The 22,328-nt window shown below is 40.9% G+C and overlaps 1 protein-coding gene across 17 annotated transcripts in view; it reads right to left on the bottom strand.

Annotated features, from left to right (window-relative positions):
- Nucleotides 1–1,684: 1,684 nt before the first annotated feature.
- The window catches only part of Ncapg2 (non-SMC condensin II complex, subunit G2), a 77,200-nt gene continuing 56,556 nt past the window's right edge, over nucleotides 1,685–22,328 (bottom strand). For 15 of the 17 annotated variants that reach the window (XM_063262159.1, XM_063262158.1, XM_063262157.1 and 12 more), the window contains 3 exons: nucleotides 19,616–19,716; nucleotides 17,771–17,870; nucleotides 4,908–5,478 (listed from right to left, as the gene is read on the bottom strand). In XM_063262159.1, coding sequence (XP_063118229.1) covers nucleotides 5,427–5,478; nucleotides 17,771–17,870; nucleotides 19,616–19,716 — 253 coding nt within the window. In that variant the 3' untranslated portion in view covers nucleotides 4,908–5,426. Of the gene's footprint in view, nucleotides 5,479–17,770; nucleotides 17,871–19,615; nucleotides 19,717–22,328 lie in introns of all 17 variants that reach the window. The other 2 variants (XM_063262156.1, NM_001427667.1) reach the window with 2 other exon arrangements.

Raw genomic sequence — 22,328 nt, 5'->3', positions numbered from 1 at the left:
ATATGGCTAAGAGGCACACAGTATAGGCTCAGGGAAGCAAACTCAGGCCTTCTGGAAGAACACGTGTTCTTAGCCATTTAGTAAGTTGAATGTACTCATATATCCAAAGATGAAAAGCTAACATCCATAAATAACAATTTTTTTTGTTTTTTTTTCGGGGGGGGGGTGCTCTGTTACCTCAGCTGGGGTGATTTTTTTTCTAGCTCCATCCATTTCTTTGCAAATTTCACAATCTCATTTTTCTTAACAGGTGAATAATATTCCATTATATGAATGTACCATATTTTATTACCCATTAATCAGTTGATGGACATATAGGCTCTTTCCAATTTCTAGATGTTGAGTGGGGCAACAACGAACATGAATGAACAAATATTTCTATAGTAAGATGTAGAATCACTCGGGTATATGCTCAACAGTAGTATAGCTGGATCCTGAGAGATCTATTTTCAGCTTCCTGAGGAACTGCCACATTAATTTCCACAATGGCTGTACAAACCTGCACTCCTATCAGCAAAGAGTAAGTGTCCCCCTTGGTCCACACCCAGCATAGTTGTCATTTGCTTTACTGATCTTGGCCATTCTGACAGGAGTAAGATAGAATCTCCAAGCAACTTTAATTTCTCTGATGGCTAAGGATGTTGGATATTTCCTTAGCTGTTTCTCAGATATTTGTGTCCCATGTTTTAAGAACACTCTGCTTAGATCTGTATCCCATTTTTATCTGCGCTGTTTTCTTAATGTTTAGTTTTCTTAGTTCTTTATATACTCTAGATACTCACTTCCATGAGGTATATAATTAGTAAAGACTTTTTCCCATTCTGTAGGCTGTGCACTACTTTATCCAAAAGGACTGGAGGGAGAAGATCTCTCAAGGAAGGGAAACTGCATACAGTGTTATGGAGAGATAAAGAGAAAAACTGTAATAGGAGCATTAAATAGGGAGAGGGATGGGATTGAGGAAAACTAACACCAAAGACATTTTTAAAAATCATATGTAAATCTACTAATGCAAAAACTTCCTAAATATACATATACAAAAGGAAGTTAAATGGAGCTAACCATATAATGAGGAGGTAACGACCCAACTAGAAATCTTATATTATCAAGTAAAACCTCCAGTGCCAGGAATGGGCCTCATCTTGTTGAGTACTTGGCCGAAGAGGTTCCATGACTCTCTCAAACATCACAGGTATGGCCAAGGCAGTTAGTTGTGTACCATAACCTACCACAACCTTTATGGTAAGGCCCTATTGATAAATACATTTATGTCACTGAATACAGAGAAGTGAGCTAGAAGCTTCACCCTTACTGACTACTATCACAAAAGGTTCTGGAAGGTGCTGTTCATATCATCAGACAATTAAAAACCCTTGACCTGCAACAGTAACACATGGACAAGCTATACTGGTGCAATAGCAGTTATAAGTGCTATAGGAATAACCAACCACCCTTTGGCTAGATTTAAAGCTCACTATGAGATGGAACCCACACATAAATAACACTGCTAAAGTGGCCAAGAACCCAAGACTAGCTAAGTCATGGGCCAAGGAAAAAACTTATTATTCTGCTACGGGAATATAGCAAAAACTGACTCTAAAAGACATACTCACTATGTCACTATTAAATTCTATAAATGCATTTAGCAACCATTCTGCTTTTAAATATCATTCTTTGTACTCAGTTAAGATTGCTGAAGTCCATTTTATTTTGTATGTTACATTTTCAAATAAAAGCTTAATGTTATAAAGTATTTACAAAACTCTTATGCAAAAAATTTATTATTTAACCTATTTTTAACAAGAATTTTATACAAATTTATATAAAAGAATTAAATTTCCCTGAAAAGTCTAATGAGAGAAAAATATACCTTCTGTACTGCTTTAATGTCTAATGCAAACATTTCTTGAAACATCAATGATTTCTGACAATCTAAATATGTAAGTATTGGTGCTAGGACACTGTGAGAAGACGGGTGCATTTCCCATGTCTCTCATGTCTCACAAAGTTATCAACCTGTGAGCTCCTCCCTAAGTGCCTGAAAATGATCTGGCATAAGCCAGTGTCAGTAGGAGGTCACAGTGATATTTGCATTGAAACGTATACTTCTATCTTTCCAAAAATAGCAGGAATGTTGAATAATTCCATTCGTTCCAAATCCTGGGCATAAAGGCTTAGAATGTAATAAAACTTGGGTATTCTTCAACAGATAAGCCACAGCATTAGCTAGGTTCTATTTCAAAAACAGTGTAGAGATTTCCATATACATTACCAAACGCTTTGTAGCCACAGGCTTAACAACTTGAATTAGTTGACATTAAGCACAATGTGCCACAAGTTCACACATTTTTTTGTTGTTATTATTGTATTTGCTTGTTTGTTTTTGCTTTTGTTTTGGTTCTTTTTTATGCCCAAGAGAAAACACCTGTATCACACATTGTTATTTGATGTACTAAAAAAAAAAAAAAAAAGAAAGAAAAGAAATAGCCAACTTCTCAGGTCAGTTAAAGGCCTTGTTTTTAGCAGGGATTTTTTTTCCTTTCAGTAATATTTTAAAATTTATTTCAGTAATAATTTCAAATTAACTTTTAATCTTTCCATTATAAATGTTGCCTTACCTCCTGGCCCTCTTTCCCAGATTTCTTCATTTCCTTACTCCTCCACTTTGCTTTGAAACAGGCCTCCCTTCTTCCCTCTACCCTCCACGTATCCCCATTTTCTTAGCATCAAGTTCCTCTATGATTAGGCACATCCTCTTTCACTGAGACCAAAACAGAAGTCCTCTTCGACATACATTCATTGGGCCTGGATCCAGCCTTTGTAAATCTTCAGTTGGTAGAGCAGACTCTGGGAAATCCCGGGATTCTGGGTTAGTTGACACTGTTGGGCTTTGTTTTGCACTGCCATTCCCTACAGCTCCTTGAAGGGGGGTTGTTGACACCATCCCTCCACATGGAGTCCCTTTCTGTCTGAGATGGTCTCTTGAGGTTTCACCTTCAGACTCTTTCATGAGTTTGTTTATCTCCTGCTGTGTACTCCTCCCAGTTGTTTTTGCTTCTTTTTTTTAACAGGGCCTTCAGACATACTTTTTTTTAGCAGGGATATTTTTAAAAGTTAATCTTATCAGCCCAATCTTTATGTAATGCCTCTACTAACAAGATTAATAGCAAGAAAAATAAGCCTAATAATTCCAAACCATTTTCAATATTTAACTGACATATTTTGACCAAGGAATAACACTACCTATCCAAACTGTGCCATGCATAAGCAACTACACCAGAAAAATTGCTTTTAAAACATAATCTTATTACTTCTTACAAAGGTAACAGTGGTCCAACTCAATTCACGAGAGTATTCAGACTGAGGGTAAAGGTAACGTCTGGGGATTAGCATTCAACAGTCTTTAAAATCTCAAAGTACTACAAATACACTCGTTCGTCTATAAATTAAACAAGATATTGCTGATGTTCCTTTTTGTCTATTAACATGAACAATATTGCAGATCTCACCCATCAATATAAAAGCAGAGCATTTTAAAAAATTCAGCTATAATTTTGAAATCATCTGACATCTAACTTTCAGGGACCAGACATCTTGATATCTGTCTTCCTTCTCCTTTCTTCACCTCACAAAAATAAGAGAACTAAAACAATCCAATCACGGTATTTTTAAAAGTCCTAAGAGGTGAAGGGTAATCAACAGCTTCTCGTTTATTTGGCCGTAAGCAAGTTCAAAAGAACCCTGTGATTTGCTCAGTAGTAAGGTCTTCTGTCCATGTGGGTTCCATCCAGAAGAGAGTTGGAGTCTTCTCTGAATCAGATCAGCACTGAAGGCTCTGTGCTCTTGTGGTAGTTGTTCTTGTCTCAATTATCTCAGGGCCAACTTCCTGGAGAATCTCTCTCTCGATGCTGATCTGGTCATACTGTCAAAAGTGCAACTAACACTTTAGTTCTGTTCCTGTTCCCGGGTCTTCAGTAAGTTGCAAGGCAAGCTATGTCATGTAAATCCTTCTCATTGTGCTAATGATCCTTCCGGCAGTATGTTACATCTACAGCTATGTCATTAAAAGTCCCGTTACTAACTTCCCACATATCCTCATTGCCTTTGTCATTATAGCTGTCTGCAAGACAAACTGGTTCAAGCTCTACAACTGTCTAATACTGTGTGATGTCAAGTCCCCAGCTTCATCTGGCTACCTTTCATCCTTCCCACCTGCTGAGGTCATCACCATCACAAGTGCAGTCAGTCACCCCTGAGCTCTCTATCCTGATTCAGGCCACTCAACCCTATGCCAGAGTCTCTGCTAGGGAAAGGGTGCTGAGGGAGTGACATAGGCTAGAGAAGCCTAGTATTGCCCTGAGGCCCAGGAGATTCTTCTACTACAGAGCTAGCGCCATGGCTTCTCCCAGCATTTTTAAATGAAGGGCTTGTCCTTGCCTATGCACGGTTGCAGATTACACCACTTTAGAACAGGATCCTTCTCTCTTTCAGATCATTAACCCACCACTTACACAGGACCAGGGCAATTCTTTAACTCGTGAGATCTCTGCTGACTCTTCAATAATCATACAGGGAAAGGCCTCTGCCATTGTCCCGCACAGCAAAAACAGAAACAACTGGGCATGTGCATCCACTGAGCAACGCTCCACTGTGGCCTTGAGATACGACGATCATTTCTAGGTGGCAACTCATTCCTAGCCCAGGCCTTCCTCAATTTACTTCCACTTCGGTAGGGTTTTGCTTTGTTTTGTCTTTTCTTAACTCCTGCTCTATCCCTGACTGTGCATGGTACACAGCAGCACTCAAGCAAGGAGCCCTCTCTGACTGAGAACGCCTTTTATAGTTACAGCTCAGGTGTAAGAGTTGAGCTGAGCCCAAGTGCAACGAAGCCAAGCAGACACTTCACATCCGCTCTACATACTCTGTGTGTTTATTACAACTGTACAACAGATGGCAGTAAAATATTCTGATGAAGTGATTCTTTTCGTCACTTGAAGAAAGGTCCTGTGCGGGCTAATGATAGCCCTGCGGAAAGGCCAGAGAAATCTGTTCCAGGAGAATTTCACAACAAATAATAAATAATGGATAAGTCACAGGCCAATGAACGTAAGAGTTGCCCCCTCCACAGTTCTCATAAGCTTTGCTGGGTCTTCTGGAGAGGAGTGGTGGGCTGCTTGACAGTCTTTCTCTTACACCATTTTGCACTCTCCATCTCTGCAAGCTGGTTAAAGGCACAGGTGTATAGTAGAGCACCAGTGCTGTACTGGTCTCCATCTTTGGGTACCGACAGACCTGCTGTGGTCCTTACAGACTCAGGACTACACGTTTAGTCTGACGAAAAAAAATAAAAGCAAGGAAGATATACACACATTTCACTTTCATGACTCTTTTTCTCTATTTCTACACACCCAGAGATGGTGGTTTTGTCATGAATTCAGAAATTCTCCCAAAGTTCTCATTGATGACTCATATAGGAATCTGAAAGAAAAGGAAAAGACACAGATTCAGTTCCCCTCAGATGAGCAGATTTTAGACATGATCTGCAGCAGACACACTTGAATACCCTGGGACCCTGGTAACCATACCCAGGCTGAGGCTCAGTAACACCTGCTCATGTGGCAGCCTTCAGCTGGGAATGCTTTCCTTAGTGCTACCCTTTCCTGAACTCTACTCTCATTAACTCCGTAGCACACAGAGGCTTGTTCTACCCTGCACTCAGTCCTGACTCTACTGCATAGGAGCAAACAAGGAAAATGCAAACCACCATCCATCTTCACCACCACACTCAGCTACTATGGTCACCCCTTCTCTGCCTCCAGCTGTTGTTGGACTGCCTGAATACCCAGGCCCAGGAATGGGAACCCTGAAGCAGTCTCTCGATCCTCTCTTTCAGGGCTCCATTCAAATTTAAGAAACATGGTTGGACAACTTCTATATAAATTACTGCAGGGTGTCACTGCAGATTTAAACACACGCATTTACAAAGTACAAGGTTCTGTGGCATTCCATTGCTGTATGTAATCACAAGGACAAGCCACATGTGACAAGAACAAGTTTTCCCATACAGGCATATAAAAGATAATTTACACATTTAATTGAATGATATTAGCAAACAATAATGAGTGATCTGAAGTAAACTCACTCCTATCTGCTACACTTGGAGGAAGCACAAAAACACATTTCAAGAACAACTTAAAGAAACTGAGGTTATAAGACTCTTGTTTTCTCACAAGCCCTCAGAATTCCCACACGACTGCATTCTTGGACCATATTCTGACACATTCTAAATACAACACCAAAATTTTGTTAAAACTAAAACTTTATGTTCTTCCAACATGAACCTAGGCCAATTGGGGGAAGGGGTGGAGGGAAACTAATGTCAATCAAGGCAATAAAGGCATAAATATATATAATAAAGAGGTGGTACCCAAAATATACAAAGACCCCTTCCACTCAACTAAATTAAATAATCGACCTGATTAAATCTAAGCTGAAGATCCTTTTGTCCCTTCATTTTAATTTTATGTGTATGGGTGTTTTGGCTGCATGCATTTAGTGCTTGCAGAGCCCAGATGAGGGTGTTAGATTCCTTGGGACTGGAGTTACAGGCAGTTTTAAGCTGCCACGTGGGTGGTGGCAATCAGTGTCTGGCCCCTGAAAGAACAACCACTGTTTTTAATTGCTGAGATGGCTCTTGGTTGTCAACTTGACTACGAACTAGAATGAACTAAAACCCAAGCTCCTTAATCAGATTATCTGGGGTAGGAAGATCCACCTAAATGGGAGGTCATTCTGGAGACAACTACACAAAAGGATATGGAAGTACTTTTTTCTCAGTTGCATGCCCTCACTCTTAACGATAAGTTCATCCATACTGTTGCTGCCAGTATTAAATCCCACTTCTTCAGGATTCCAACACAGACTACAGACCAGCTGCCATCTAGGAATCGTCTAACATGGCAGCACCAGACTGGTTCTGAGGCATCCAGCCTTGTAGACTACACAACTAGTGAGACAGCCATTGCAGGACTACTCAGACCACGGCCTGTCAGTCAGTGTAATGAGAGCCTTCCTAATATACATTCATTCTTCTGTCTCTTTAGAGAACCAAGAAGGATACAACGATGGAGCCATCTCTCCAGCCCATGACTAACACGCTGAACAGACGTTCCATTGTGTCTGCCTACTTGCCTATCAAGCCATCATACTAAGCAGGACAGACAGTACCAAGTGAAAACTGAACAAGAACTCAGGTAGGTCTTCCAAATCCATTTTGCTTGTCCACATACCTATCAGACAAACCACCCATCTGGTACAGTGAGTAATCTGACCAGAATTAGAGGTAATGATGCCCAGAGCCAATCAGCTATCGTACCTACCAAGATGCCCTGGGATCATACAGAAATAAGTGCCCCAAGACTGACCTCCAGGCCACCTAGGTTAGGACAGTACAGAGTCCTGCACTCTGCTCCCGAGGGCACTGCCAAAACTACCAGTGTGGCCCCAGATCCTGCTAAACAAAGAACCAACTCAAGAGCCCAGAGTCCTGCATGAATTTTGAAGATCAGTTGCAAGAATCTCAACCCATAGAAGGTTGACTCCTAGATGCAGAAGGGGCACCTATACCAAGGTAAGCCAGGACACTTCTCAAACTCCATCCACACATCCACACAGTGGCCTCAGGACTGAATGCCAAACAACATACAGCTGATCCACACCCTGACAACTTGATATAATAGTGAACAAAACTCTAGAAACTTAGTAAAGAAAGTTGAGTCCATATATCAACACCAAGAAAAACTACCAAAAACCCAACTCCAGATACCAAGGTCCCATTCCAAAGCACAGGCAACACTAATAAACAAAGTATCTCCAATTTAGCACCTTCCTTGTAATGTTCCCTGAGAAAAGCAACTTAGCTAATGCATAAGACAATAATTACAAAACAGGAATTAAAAATATGGTCAAGAAATTCGAGGAGAATATTAACAAATGACTGAATGAGGGCTATGAAGGTATCAACAGTTGAATAAAATAATGAAAAACTTTAAGATACAAAATGGAATTTACTAAAGAGAATCACTGAAGAAAAGCTAAAACGTAAGACTCAAAATGAAACACGCTGGGGACAAAAAGGAGAAAAGTCTCACCAATAGCACTGATCAAGTGGAAGATAGATGATAGAAGCTGAGAAGACAGATGAAATGAGCATGCTTCATCTCAGGGCAGGCATGGTGACACACTCCTTTAATCCCAGCACTTAGGAAACAAAGGCAGGCAGATCTCAGAGTTTGAGGCCAGCCTGATCTACAGAGCAAGTTTAAGAACAGCCAGGGTTATACTGAGAAACCCAGGAACAAAACATGCAGGACTTCTGGGAAACTGTAAAGTCTAAACCTATAAGGAACAGAAAACATTTTCAACAAAATCATAAAATAAAATTTACCAAATTTAAGGGAAAAGATCCTATTAGGTGTTAAAGGCATACAGAAAACCAAGTAGATCAGAAAAACCTCTCCCACATACATAACAATCCAAACATTACGTGCAGAACAAACAAAGTCCACTGAAAGCTGCAAGAAAAAATGACCAACTCGAATCTAATGGCAGGCAGACCAAAACAGAGAGAAATGCCTAGACTGATGTTCTATAAACCACAGACGCCAACTCCAAACTACCATATCTAGCAAAACTATTCGCTGTAATCAAAAGGAAAGAAAATTCTGCCTTAGTAAAGTAAGATTTAAGGAGTACATGTCCATTAAGCCAGGTACTGGAATACACCTCATTCTGAGGAGAATATTAAACACACCCAGGAGGGGACATGGAATATAAAACTGATTAATCAAAAGAGGTTTAAGAAAATACCATACACTGTCCAATAATAACTCATAGTATCAACATTACCAATTACTAAATACAAAGTAACAGATTAGAGAACAAGATTCATCTTTTTGCTACGTCTAAGAAAAACACTTCAGCATCAATGATGGACACCACTTTAGGATTAAAAGCTAACAGGGCTGAGGATTTAGCCCAGTGGTATAGCGCTTGCCTAGCAAGCGCAAGGCCCTGGGTACAGTCTGCAGCTCAGGGGGTGGTTGGGGGGTTTGGGGAGCAGAAGACAAAATAATGAGGATTAAAAGCTAGAAAAGGGTATTCCAAGTATGATGATTTGTATATGCTTGGCCCAGGGAGTGGCATTAATAGGTGTGGCCTTGTTGGAGTAGGTGTATCACTGTGGGCGTGGGCTTTAAGATCCTACTCCTAGCTGTCTGAAAGTCACTCTTCTGCTAGCAACCTTCAGATGAAGATGTAGAACTCTCAGCTTTGCCTGCACCATGCCTGCCTGGACACTGCCCGGCTCATGCCTTGCCAAAAAAGAACTGAACCTCTGAACCTGTAAGCTGGATCCAATTAAATGTTTTATAAGACTTGCCCTGGTCATGGTGTCTGTTCAAAACAGTAAAACCATAACTAAGACACCCAGCAAATGAAACAAAGGAACAAGCAGGAGGAACTACTCTAATACCTGTCAAAACATGCTTTAGGAAAAACTAATCAGAAAAACAGAAAAGGATATTTCACATTCATTAAAGAAAAAAAGGCACTAAGAGGATATTATAATTATAAATATGCATTAAAAGCAGGAGTACCAACTACCATGAAAGAAGAGGAGTAGAAGAAAAAAGAAAGATAAAGAAGAGGAAAGAAGAACAAGGAAGGAGGAAGGCAGAGGAAGAAAAAGAAAGCAGAGGAGGAGTCAGCACTGACCAGAACCATCGCACAGTCACAGCCTGGCATCTTTGCAGGTATTGGGTGGCTCAGAATCAGCACATCTTCTATAGAAAAGATTTTGTAACTCACAACTTTAGAAATACAGAAGATTCTGAACACTTTGCAATGAATTCTATGTGCTTATAACACACATAAATGGCAAATCTCTTATCTTAGATATGTATATTAGTCAGGGTTCTCCAGAGTAAAAGAACTTACTGAATGAATATATATATTATACATAAAATATACAATCATATACATATGATATCTAATCACATATATGATTTATTAGAGTGGCGTATAGGCTAGTAAGCTAGTCCGGATAACTCAACAATGGCTATCTACCAAAGGAAGGATCAAGAATCCAGGAGTTGTTTAGACCACAAATCCGGATGTCTCAGCTGGTCCGCTGTATGTGCCAGAATCCCAAAGAAGTAGGCTCTATGCTAGAGAAGGAATGGACTTGCCAGTGAGAACAAGAGAAAGCAGACAAGCCCTTTATACAGACTGACAGCAGAAGGTGTGGCCCCTACCAAACGAGAATCTTCCCACCTCAGAAAAAACAGTCTCAGGTAAGCCAGATGGTGGTAGAGCATGCCTTTAACCCAGCACTCAGGAGGCAGGGGGGCCCTGAGAGTTCAAGGCCAGCCTGGTCTGTACGGAGAGTTCCAGGTCAGCCACGACTACACAGAGAAACACTGTCTTGGAAAAGAACAACATAAAGTCTGGAGTAAAGGTGTATTTTCCCACCTCAAAGATCGTGATTAAAGGTGTTCCTTCCCAATTCAAATGCTATAATTAAGGAAAAACAATCCCTCGCAGTTGTGCTCAGCCATCTGTGTTTTTGTTAATTCCAGATGTAGTCAAGTTGACAATCAAGAGTAGTCATTATGGCAGAGTCAGATCTACGCACAACCATAGCTGGTCATCCTGGCACGGCCTGCAGTGGCAGGAACCCAGTATAACTGTCCTCTGAGAAGCTGCACCCAGTGGCCAATGGAAAGATGCAGACACTCACACCCATTAGACGGAGCTTGGGAATCTCATGGAAGAACTGGGAGAAGGACTGAGGACCTGAAGAGTACAGGGACTCCAGGAAGACCAACAGAGTCAACCAACCTGGACCTTTGTGGGGCTCCCAGAGACTGAACCACCAACAGAGATGGAGCACCGACTGGATCTAACCCCATCTGTCCCCACACATGTAGCAAATGAGCAGCTTGGTCTTCATGAGGGTCTCCCAGTAACTGGAACAGGGCTGTCCCTGAGCTTGTTGCCTGCATGCCTGTGGATTCTGTGCCTTGTCTGGCTTCAGTAGGAGAGGATTCTCCTAGTCCCTCAGTGATTTGATGTGCAAGGGTGGGGGGAGGGTGATGTGTTAGTGGAGGGGGATGACACTCAGAGGGGATCCCCCTTCTCAAAAGAGAAGGGGAAGGTGTAATGGAGGAAGGACTTGAATGGGGAGGGGGTTACTAGGAGGACAGTTTAAAAAAATCATTATATACCACATTTAAAAATAATTAGTTGAGTACCTGTTATGACTTTCAGAATACACAAATATTTGAATTATCTTTGGTCCACCACTATGAAAATATCCTGCCTTCCAGTCTCCATCTGTGCTCAGAGCCAGGACTGTTCCACAGCCCTCAGACACAAAACCTGCTGACAGAGAGCTGGTCTGCCAGGAGCGCTCTCACTCTTAAGATCACAGGCCCACAGGCCCACAGGAGAGACAAGCTCCAGCAAGAGACAGCAAGACCAACTAACATCAGAGGTAATCAGATATCAATAGGCAAGCACAGGAACCTAAGCAACAGAAACTAAGACTACAGGGCATCATCAGAACCCAGTTTTCTCACCACAGCAAGTACTGGATATCCCAACACAAGGGAAAAACAAGATTAGGATTTAAAATCACATCTCATGATGATGATAGAGGACTTTAAGAAGGACATAAGTAACTCCCTTAAAGAAATACAGGATAATACAGGTAAACAAGTAGAAGTCCTTAAAGAAGAAACACAAAGATCCCTTAAATAATTACAGGAAAACATAACCAAATAAGTGAAGGAACTGAATAAAACCATTCAGGATTTAAAAATGGAAATAGAAACAATAAAGAAAGCACAAAGGGAGACAGACCTAGGAAAGAGATCAGGAGTCATAGACACAAGCATCACCAACAGAATACAAGAGATAGAAGAGAGAATCTCAGGGGCAGAAGATAACATTGACACAACAGTCAATGAAAATGCAAAATGCTGCTAACCCAAAACATCCAGGACACAATGTGAAGACCAAACCTATGGATAATAGGTATAGAAGAGAATGAAGACTCCCAACTTAAAGGGCCAGTAAATATCTTCAACAAAATTATGATAGAAAACTTCCCTAACCTAAAGAAAGAGATGCCCATGAACATACAAGAAGCCTCCAGAACTCCAAATACACTGGACCAGAAAAGAAACTCCTTCCATCACATACTAATCAAAACACCAGATGCACACACACACACACACACACACACACACACACACACACACAATATTAAAAGCAGTAAGGGAAAAAGGTCAAGTAACATATAAAGGCAGACCTATCTGAATTACACCAAACTTCTCACCAGAGACTATGAAGGCCAGAAGATCCTGGACAGATGTCATACAGATCCTAAGAGAACACAAACGCCACCCCAGGCTACTATATCCAGCAAAATTCTCAATTACCATAGATGGAGAAACCAAGGTAGTCCATGACAAAACCAATATCTTCCCACAAATCCAGCCCTACAAACAGTAACAGATGGAAAACTCTACCATAAGCAGGGAAACTACACCCAGGAAAAGCATGAAAGTAAACCCAAAAGAAGATGGCCACACAAACATAACTCCACCTCTAACAACAAAAGTAACAGGAAGCAACAATCACTGTTCCTTATTATCTCAATATCAATAGACTCAATTCCCAGATAAAAGGACAGAGACTAAGAGACTGGATATGTAAAGAGGACCTGGCATTTTGCTACATACAGGAAATGCATCTCAGTAACAAAGACAGACACTACCTCAGAGTAAAAGGCTGGAAAATTCCAAGCAAATGGTCCAAAGATACAAGCTGAGTAGCCATTCTAATATCAAAATCAACTTTTGACCAAAAGTTATCAAAAAGATAAGGAAGGAAACTTCATACTCATCAAAGGAAAAATCTACCAAGATAAACTCTAAATTCTGAACATCTACGCTCCAAATGCAAGGGCACCCACATTCATAAAATAAACTTTACTAAAGCTCAAATCACACTACCTCACACAATAATAGTGGGAGACTTCAACACCCAATTCTCAGCAATGGTCAGATCATAGAAACAGAAATTAAACAGAGACACAGTGAAACTAAGAGACGATATGAACCAAATGGACTTAACAGATATCTATAGAACCTTTCATCCTAAAACAATAAACCTTCTCAGCACCTCATGGTACCTTCTCCAAAACTGACCATATAAGTGGTCATGAAACAGGCCTCAACAGATACAAGAAGACAGAAATAATTCCTTGTATCCTATCAGATCACCACGGACTAGGGTTGGTCTTCATTAATAACAAAAACAACAGAAAGTCCATATATACGTGTGTGTGTGTGTGTGTGTGTGTGTGTGTGTGTGTGTGTGTATGTAAATACATACAAATATATATATGGGAGTTTAAAAATATTCTACTCAATGATAACTTGGTCACGGAAGAGAAAAAGAAAGAAATTCAAGACTTTGATAATGAAGACACAACGTACCAAAACTTATGGGACACAATGAAAGCAGTGAGAAGAGAAAAACTCCTAGCTCTGAGTGCCTCCAAAAAGAAACTGAAGAGAGCATACACTAGCAGCTTGGCAGCACACCTGAAAGCTCTAGAATAAAAAGAAGCAACTTCACCCAAGAGGAGTAGAGTGAGGTAACCCAATCACAATAAAAACAGACATGGTATATATTCACTGACAAGTGGACATTAGCCCAAAAGCTCAGATTACCCAAGATACAATTTACAGACCACATGAAACTCAAGAAGAAAGAAAACCAAAGTGTGGATGCTTTAGCCCCTCTTAGAAGGGGGAACAAACTACTCACAGGAGGAAGTACATATGGAGACAAAGTGTGGAGCAGAGACTGAAGGAAAGGCCATCCAGAGACAGCCCCACATGGGGAATCCATCCCGCATGCAGTCACCAAACCCAGTCACTATTGTGAATGCCAAGTGCATCCCGACAGGAGCCTGATATAGCTGTCACCTGAGAGGCTCTGCCATAGCCTGACAAATACAGCGACCACTGGACTAAGAACAAGGTCCCCAGTGGAGGAGTTAGAGAAAGGACTGAAGTAGCTGAAGGGGTTTGCAACCCCATAGGAAGAAAAACAGTATCAACCAACTAGACCCCCAGAGCTCCCAGGGACTAACCCATTAATATAAGAGTACACATGGAGTGACTCATGGCTCCAGCTGCATAATGTAGCAGAGGATGGACCTTGTAGGACATCAATGGGCCGAGAGGCCCTTGGTCCTGTGAAGGCTTGATGCCTCAATGTAGGGAATGCCAGGGTGGGGAAAAGGGAGGGAGTAGGTGTGTGGGTGAGCACCCTCATAGAAGCAGGTGAAGGCAGATGGGATGGGGGGTTCCCAGAGGGGAAACCAGGAAAGGAGATAACATTTGAAATGTAAATAAAGAAAATATCCAATAAAGAAAACAAAAACAAAAAGCATAGATTGATCTCAGTACAGTGACTTCAATACCCTGTTTCTTTCTTTCTTTCTTTCTTTCATTCATTCATTCATTCATTCATTCATTCATTCATTTTTGGATCTTTCTATATGGTATCTCTCTATACATAGCCCTGGATGTTTTAGAACTCACTATGTAGATCAGCTTAGTCTCAGACTTAAAGATCTACCTGCTCATGAATCCTGAGTGCTAGGATTAAAAGCCTGCACTACCACACTCAGCTGACATCTTAAATCAAATAGATTTAATAGTCATTTACAGAATAGTTTACCTAATCACCAAAGAATGCACTTTCTTCTCAGCAGCCCATAGAACTTCCTCTAAAACTGACCACATATTAGGACACAAAGCAAATCTCAACAAATATTGGAAAATGAAGAGAACATCTTGTGTTCTGTGGTCACAAAGGAATAAAGCTGGCTATCAACAGTTCTAGAAACTACAGAGCACAAGAGCTTATGGCACTGAGTACACTACTGACTGAATTGGATCAAGGGAGAAACCAAGAAGAAAACTAAAAGTACTAGAACTGAATGAAAATAAAAACACAACATTGGTATATAAAACAATGAAGGCAGGCCTATGAAGACAGTTTTATCACACTAAGACCTATGAATGAGAGGAGAGGGAAAGGGGAGAGGGAGAAGGGTGAGGGGAAAGTGAGAAAAGAGAGGAGAGGGGGAGGAAAGCATGGGGGAGGGAGGGAAGGAGGGAGGGAAGGATAGGGGGAGGGAGCAGGGAGAGAGAGAGAGAGAGAGAGAGAGAGAGAGAGAGATTGATTTGATTTCATACTAATGAACTAATGTGGCACCCGAAGGCCTTGGTAAAACAAGAACAAACAACACTTAAAGACAGTATTCAAAGTCAGGTCAGAAGTGGTGGTACATAGCTTTAATTTCAGTACTTTAAGAAACAGAAGCAGGTGGATCTCTGAAGTCAACACCAACATAGTCTACACAATGAGTTAAAGGCCAACCAGCACTACAGAATGAAAGCTAGCTTTTAAAAGAAATTAAAAAATAAAATAAAAAATTTAAAAAAAAAGAGGAAGAAGAAACCAACAGACAAAAACAATAAAATGAGTTGGTTCTTTGAAAAAAATAATAAGATGAACTTTAGCCTAATTAGCCAGAACAGAGAAAAAGGATCCAGAACAGATAAAAAGGTAAGTATTACAGCAGAAACCAAGAAAACTCAAGAAAATATTAATGACATACTTTAAAAGCCTATATTCAATTAAACTAGAAAATCTAAAAGAAATGGACAAACTTCAAGATATATATGACGTACCAAAATTAAATCAAGATAAATAAATAAAGCCTTTTTAATGAAGCCAGTGTTACCCTGACTCCAAAACCAACAAAGATTAAACAAAAAGAAAAATTATAGGTCAATCACTCCGATGAATATGGATGCAAAAATTCAATAAAATACTTAAAAATTTAATTCAAGAACACATCAAAAAGATTACTAATCATGATCAAGTCAGCATCATCCTGGAAATGCAGGAATAGATCAACATATACAAAAGCTTGAATTATCCAAGATACAATCCACAGACCACATGAAGCTCAAGAAGGATGACCAAAGTACAGAAGCTTCAGTCCTTAAAAGGGGGAACAGAAATATTCACAGATGATTTACAAATCAGTAAATCCAATCCACCGCATAAATAAACTCAATCATATGACCATTTCATTGGATACAGAAAAGATCTTTAACAAAATCCAAGGTCCATTCATGATAAAAAGTCCTGAAGAATCTAGGGATGGGGAGGGGGGGGGTCTAAATTAAATGAACGCAGATTTCAAAAGGTCCACAGACAACCTTACACTAAATGGAGAGAAACTGAAACACTTCTATTAAAATAAGGAACAAGGCAAATGTTTATTCTCCATTCTTGTTCTGTACAGTGCTTGAAGCCTTAGCCAGAGCAATAGGACAAATGAAGGAGAGAGAGGGGAAAAAAAGAAGTCAAAGTATCCTTTTTTGTACATGATATGGCTCTGTGTAGAAAAGACCCTAAAAAGCACACCACAAAACTCCAACAGCTAATAACTACATTCTGCAGAGTACATAGTAGTGGGATACAGACTGGCACACACAAAATCATTAGCCTTCCTATATCGCCAACAAGCATACCAAGAAAAAAGCCAAAACAAATCTACTCACAATAACCTCAAAACCATAACAAAACAAAAGAACTTTGGAATAAATAAATCTAAGGAAGCGAAAGACTTGTATAATAAAAATTTTGAGGCACCAAAAACACTGAAGAGACTTAAGATGGAGGAAAATTACTCAACTGTATTCTAGATCTAGTTCTATGTCCCAACTAACTTACTTAGGGCCTGTCAAACTTCTTTGTGTAGGACTGACCTCCCCCTGAAGCTGTAGAGGGATATACCAGGATGTGATTATGCCTTCAAAAACCCCTTAACTCTAAATGTTTTGCTTTTACACTTGGGTCCTAGCTGAGTATAGTCCCGGCTCGCTGGAATAAAGACTTTCAATTGGCTATAAACTGTCTTAGTGGTCTTCTCTGGTGGGCTCCCCATAACACCACCAAGGGCTAGAAACGAATCTTGACACTCCAGATGTACCTGCATTTATACCTGGGAAATACCTGTGGTTTTCAAATAAAGTGAAACACCCAAAACAATATCTCATTTGAAAATCATGAGTTGAAGTAAATGGTCTTTTTTTTCTATAGCAAATTTCACAAAAGCTTGTTTTCTTTTGTTTCTGAAAAGCATTAGTACTCCAAACAGAAACATCTGTCTTAGTCACTGTTTTACTGCCTCAAGAAAACACCATGACCAAGTCAAGTATAAAAGAAAGCTTTTAATTTGGGGGCTCAGAGTTCCAGAGTGTCATGGTCTATAGTGGCAGAAACTAAAAGCAGCAGGCATGGCACTGGAGCAGAAACTGAGCTCACATACGATCCACAAGCACAGGCAGAGCGGGAGCTAACTGGAAATGGCTTGGAACATCAAAGTCCACAGACAGTGGCACACCTCCTCCAACAAGGCCATACTCTTAATGCTTTCCAAATAGTTCTAGCAACCAAGCATTCAAATATGAACTATGGGGGCCACTCTCATTTAAACTCCCACAATCTGCATCCTATACCCAGCTTCTAATCACCTGGCTCCAGTGAACTGAATAAGAGCAAAACCCCAGCACGCCTAGCTCTCGGCTGGAGTAAGTCTCATATTTACCTTTCAAGGCTGTCTTCCTCCAAAGTGATCTCCATAAAGGTCTTCAGCTTTCTGTTCACGGATGCTGCCACTTCCTGCACCTTTGCACTTACATGTTTACCTGAAAGACGATTGCAGTGAAAAATCACAAGATCTCAACATCAGTACACAACACTACTCACTCAGCTGTGCACATGGGGTCAGCTCTTTGGTTTCTGTTTGTTTTACAAGTTAACCGTGGTCGACTGCAGGATAATTGTGCCTTCCACAGAGATGCTATGAGAGTACATCTGCTATGAGTGACAATGCAATTATCAGAAAGGAATGAAAGCCTGCAGGAATCACAGTCCCCACGACTGACATAACTGACAGGTGCTCAGCACCCTCCGACATCGGGCCACCTGCTCATGCAGCATGGCCTCTGCTCCTCAGATCACAAGTGCTCTCTCTGTGCACCTAAGTCGGGGAAGTCCCTCAGACTTCTGGTGCCCAAACTGGGTCTAATAAACTTAAAACATAATAGACCGAACACCCTAACTCCGAAATCTGTAATCTATAACATGTGAAAATTCAAAATATTTTGTTACACTTGTATGTTTCAAATTTTGAAGTATTTCAGATTTTAAAATCTTAATTCAAGAATTTTCAACCAGTATATTTTGCATAGAAAAAAAAAAAGGCCACTATGAACTCCCATATCTGAAAGAGTTCTTGTCCCAGACATGTGGATGAAAGGTATCTTTGCCTGTAAAGTGTAAAGACTTGAAAGATATTTTAAAGTAAAACTTTACCAAAAATATGAAAACCAGAATATAGTCAGCCAACGAGGATGTCACTCTACCTCACACTGAGGCTGACAGATTACAGGTATTGCCAATTATTTTTCCAGTACTACTTCTAATGGCTAAGTATTCAAGACGTATAATGCCAAAATGTCCATTATTTAAAAAAAAATTTTTTTTAGAATAACTTTTGAGTCTGGATTTCACTAATGTTGCCCCAAACTTCCTGCGTCAGCTTCCTGGGTAGCTGCAGGACCTGCAGACCTGTGTTACCAGTTTCACCCAGATTTTTAGACATAAGTAACACTGGGCAAAATCAATAGCAGTTCAATTTGGAGCTGGGCCTAGTGGGCCAGACCTGTAATCCCAGCTATTAGCAAGGCTAAGGCAGGAAAACACCAAGTTCAAGGCCTGCCTAGGTTAAAGTAAATTCAAGGCTAGCCTAGATAAGTTAGTCAGATCCAGTCTCAAAATTAAAAGGGGAACTGGTGCCATAGGAACTGGTGCCACAGCTCAGGGATAGAGCATGTATCTAGCCTAAGGAAGGCAAGGGGGAGGGGGAGGGGAAAGTCAGAAAGGAGGTAAGGAAGAAAGGTAAAAAGGGAAAGGGGAAGCCAGGAGGGATCCAATTCTGAAGTACAGAGTGAGAGTCACCTGCACCCAACAGTTTACGTGAAAGGCAGACAGGAGCAGAGAAGTAAGCTCATGCAGAGAGGCCCAGTGAGGCAGACTACACTCAGACAGCATTAGGGAACACAGCTGAAAAGGCTGTTGAGAAGCCTGTTCTGGCAGAGGCGAGGTAAACAGAGGCCGAATTTCCAAACATCTCTAACATTAAGAGCAAAGAAGGGGCTGGAGAAAAGGCTCAGTGGCTAAGAGCACTGACTGCTCTTCCCGAGTTCAAATCCCAGCAACCACATGGTGGCTCACAACCATCTGTAGTGAAATCTGATGCCCTCTTCTGGTGTGTCTGAAGACGGCTACAGTGTACTCATATATGATAAATAAAAATTTAAAAAAAAAAAAAAGAGCAAAGAAGGACATTATCAGTAACGCACAACGAAGGAGAAATAAGGTAACCAACCTCTGTTAAAAACCAAAATAATATGCAGAACAGCTGTGAGGCACACAATGCCTTCAATGTCACCGGAAGTTACGCATGTCTTTAGTTCATCCAAAAATGACCTATAAAATCAGCAAACATCTGAAATTACTCCACATCCTAATACTTCACAGAAAAATAAACACGGACAAGGGTCACCCACAATCATAACCACCACTTTTCAGGTAACATGGGAAGCTGGCTGAGGTCCTCTCCTACGTGTATTACATGTCAGCTCTTGAAAATAAAATGTTGAAACCACATGGTGTGCGTAGAAGGAGAACAAGAAAACTGGCCTTTGAAATGCACTGGCTACTCCAAATGTAGTAAGTGTGCTACTGAAAGGCAATGCACAGCCCTGGAAATGACGCACCTAGACTATATAGTGCCACATGTGTTCAGAGTCTGAAAAACAAGCCCCTCTATACTGTGGTCCCTGTGTCTAGAATCCCAGGTGAGGGATAACTGGATTGCGGAGCTAAGTTACAGCTGAATGTTGAACAAAAACTGCACTGATGTTTCACCTGCAGCTTGCGGAAAACAGTGTGCTGGCTGAGTTCTCGTTGTGTTGAATCAAACTAGTCACCATGAAGAGGGAACTCCAACTGAGGCCTGCCTCCACCCGACTGGCCTCTGGCCAAGTCTATGGCACATTTTCATGATTAATGATTGATGTGGGAGGACCCAGCCCTCTGTGGGTGGAGCCACCTCTGGGTAGGCACTCCTGATTCTATAAAAAAGCAAACTGAGCAAGCCTTGGAGACTTGCAGGTAGTGTTTCTCCATGGTCCCTGTTTTAATTCCTGCCTCAGCTTCTTTCAATGATAGAATGTAATTGGACACGTAAGCCAATAAACCCTTCCCTTCCCACATTGGTTTTGTTTGTTTGGTGTTTTATCAGAGTAACAGAGAAGCAACTACGACAAAAAGTGATACTAAAAAGTGAAATACTGCTGTGATGGTCATCATTGCTTTGAGAGAGGGTCATGAAAGGGTTTTGGAGCTTTGAGCTAGAGAGGACACTGAGTGTTCAGAGCATACTGAGCTGCTCTGGGAAGATAGGGTTGTTGAGAAAGATACAGAGGACTGTGAAATTTCAGAGGAAAGCATGACTTCTAACAGGGTTGTTTATGTGATTTAATTTAAACAATCTATGGAAACGAAAACTTCTGTGTTATTGAAACAAATGATGCTGGTTAGCTGGAGCTGAAGAATCAGCTGTGATTAGTAAGAGACTAGCATCACCTAGGTAATATCTGGAAAGTGCTTCCACAGGGTCAGCACACAGAAGTTGGGGGTCTTTTTGGGGGAAGGGGATTGGAGCAAGACTGTAACCCAAGCTGGTAGCCAAACCATGTTAAAACATATGAGTTTCCCACATAGAACTAGTTTTGAAAGCATGAAGGGGTCATAGATTGCAGAGGAAGCTTGGCACCACATGGCAAAGCTGGAGTCCCCAGAGAAGCCAGAAAAACACTGGTGAATGCAAAGCCTTAGTAATGGAGATTCCAACACACTGGAGATGCCAGGTCTTGGGACAGCCATTCAGGACAAAAGCAGGTATTACAAAGAGCCAGCCTGAGTCTACCAGACAAGTTGTATGGGGTATTAAAGGACTTTGGAGCCCACTAGATCTTATAAGAATTTCAAATAATCTGAGGCTATACTGATGGTCATTGGTTTGGCTTAAGTGTTACTGTTTTTATGCCTTGCTTCTTCACTCTTGTAATAACAAAATATATAACTTGTTCCCCCCCCCACCCCCCCGGAGCTGGGGACCGAACCCAGGGCCTTGCGGTTGCTAGGCAAGTGCTCTACCACTGAGCTAAATCCCCAACCCATAACTTGTTTTTTTTGTTTTTCTGGAGCCCAGTTAAAGAAATTTACTTTAAAAAAAAAAAGAAACTGGACTTTCAAAGTACTGAAAATTTTGAATACCATGGATCTTTATACTGGTACTTGTAAAGTTTTTCTATGTTTTATATTGTGATATTAACATGAAATCTTGGGGTTAAACAAGAAAGCAAAGGTGATGATTTAATAGTGACATGTACGTCACAATGACAATGGGTGAATTTTGTTACTTAGCTTTTGCCAATTTGACACAAACGAGAGTCACCTGGCAAGACAGAACCGCAGTTGGGAAAATACTTCCATCAGACTGGCCTGTGGGAATGTCTACGGACACTCTTGATTAAGATTACTATTGGGGGCCCAAGCCTACCGTGGCAGCTGCCACCCTTGCAGGTGACCCTGAGTTGTGTAGGCCAGCAAGCTGAACAAGTCAGAGAGCAAGTCAGTAAGCACTGCACCTAGACGGTCTGTTTCCAGTTCCTGCTTTGTCTTCTCTCCACGATAAACTATATAACCTGTGAGTTAAATAAATCCTTTCCTCCTTAAGTTGATTTTGGTTAGTGTTTTATCAAAGCAACAGAGAAGCAAACTAGAACAAACAGCAAGAATTTTTTTGTTTTGTTTATTTGTTTGCTTTTCAAGATAGGTTTTCTCTGTGTAGCTCTGGCTGTCCTAGAACCAGCTCTGTAGACCAGGCTGGCCTCAAACTCAAAGAGATCTTTGCCTCTGCCTTTGCCATGAGTGTAGGGATTAAAGACCTGTGCCACCACCACCCAGCAAGAAGCATTTTTGTACACTTTCCCCTTCTACCAGAATTTAGTTGTGATAAACATAGCCAAAAC

The sequence above is a fragment of the Rattus norvegicus genome, chromosome 6 (genome assembly GCF_036323735.1).
Source record: "Rattus norvegicus strain BN/NHsdMcwi chromosome 6, GRCr8, whole genome shotgun sequence".
Classification (NCBI taxonomy): domain Eukaryota; kingdom Metazoa; phylum Chordata; class Mammalia; order Rodentia; family Muridae; genus Rattus; species Rattus norvegicus.
The sequence above is the reverse complement of the archived record's forward strand: the minus strand, read 5'-3'. Positions and strand labels throughout refer to the sequence as shown.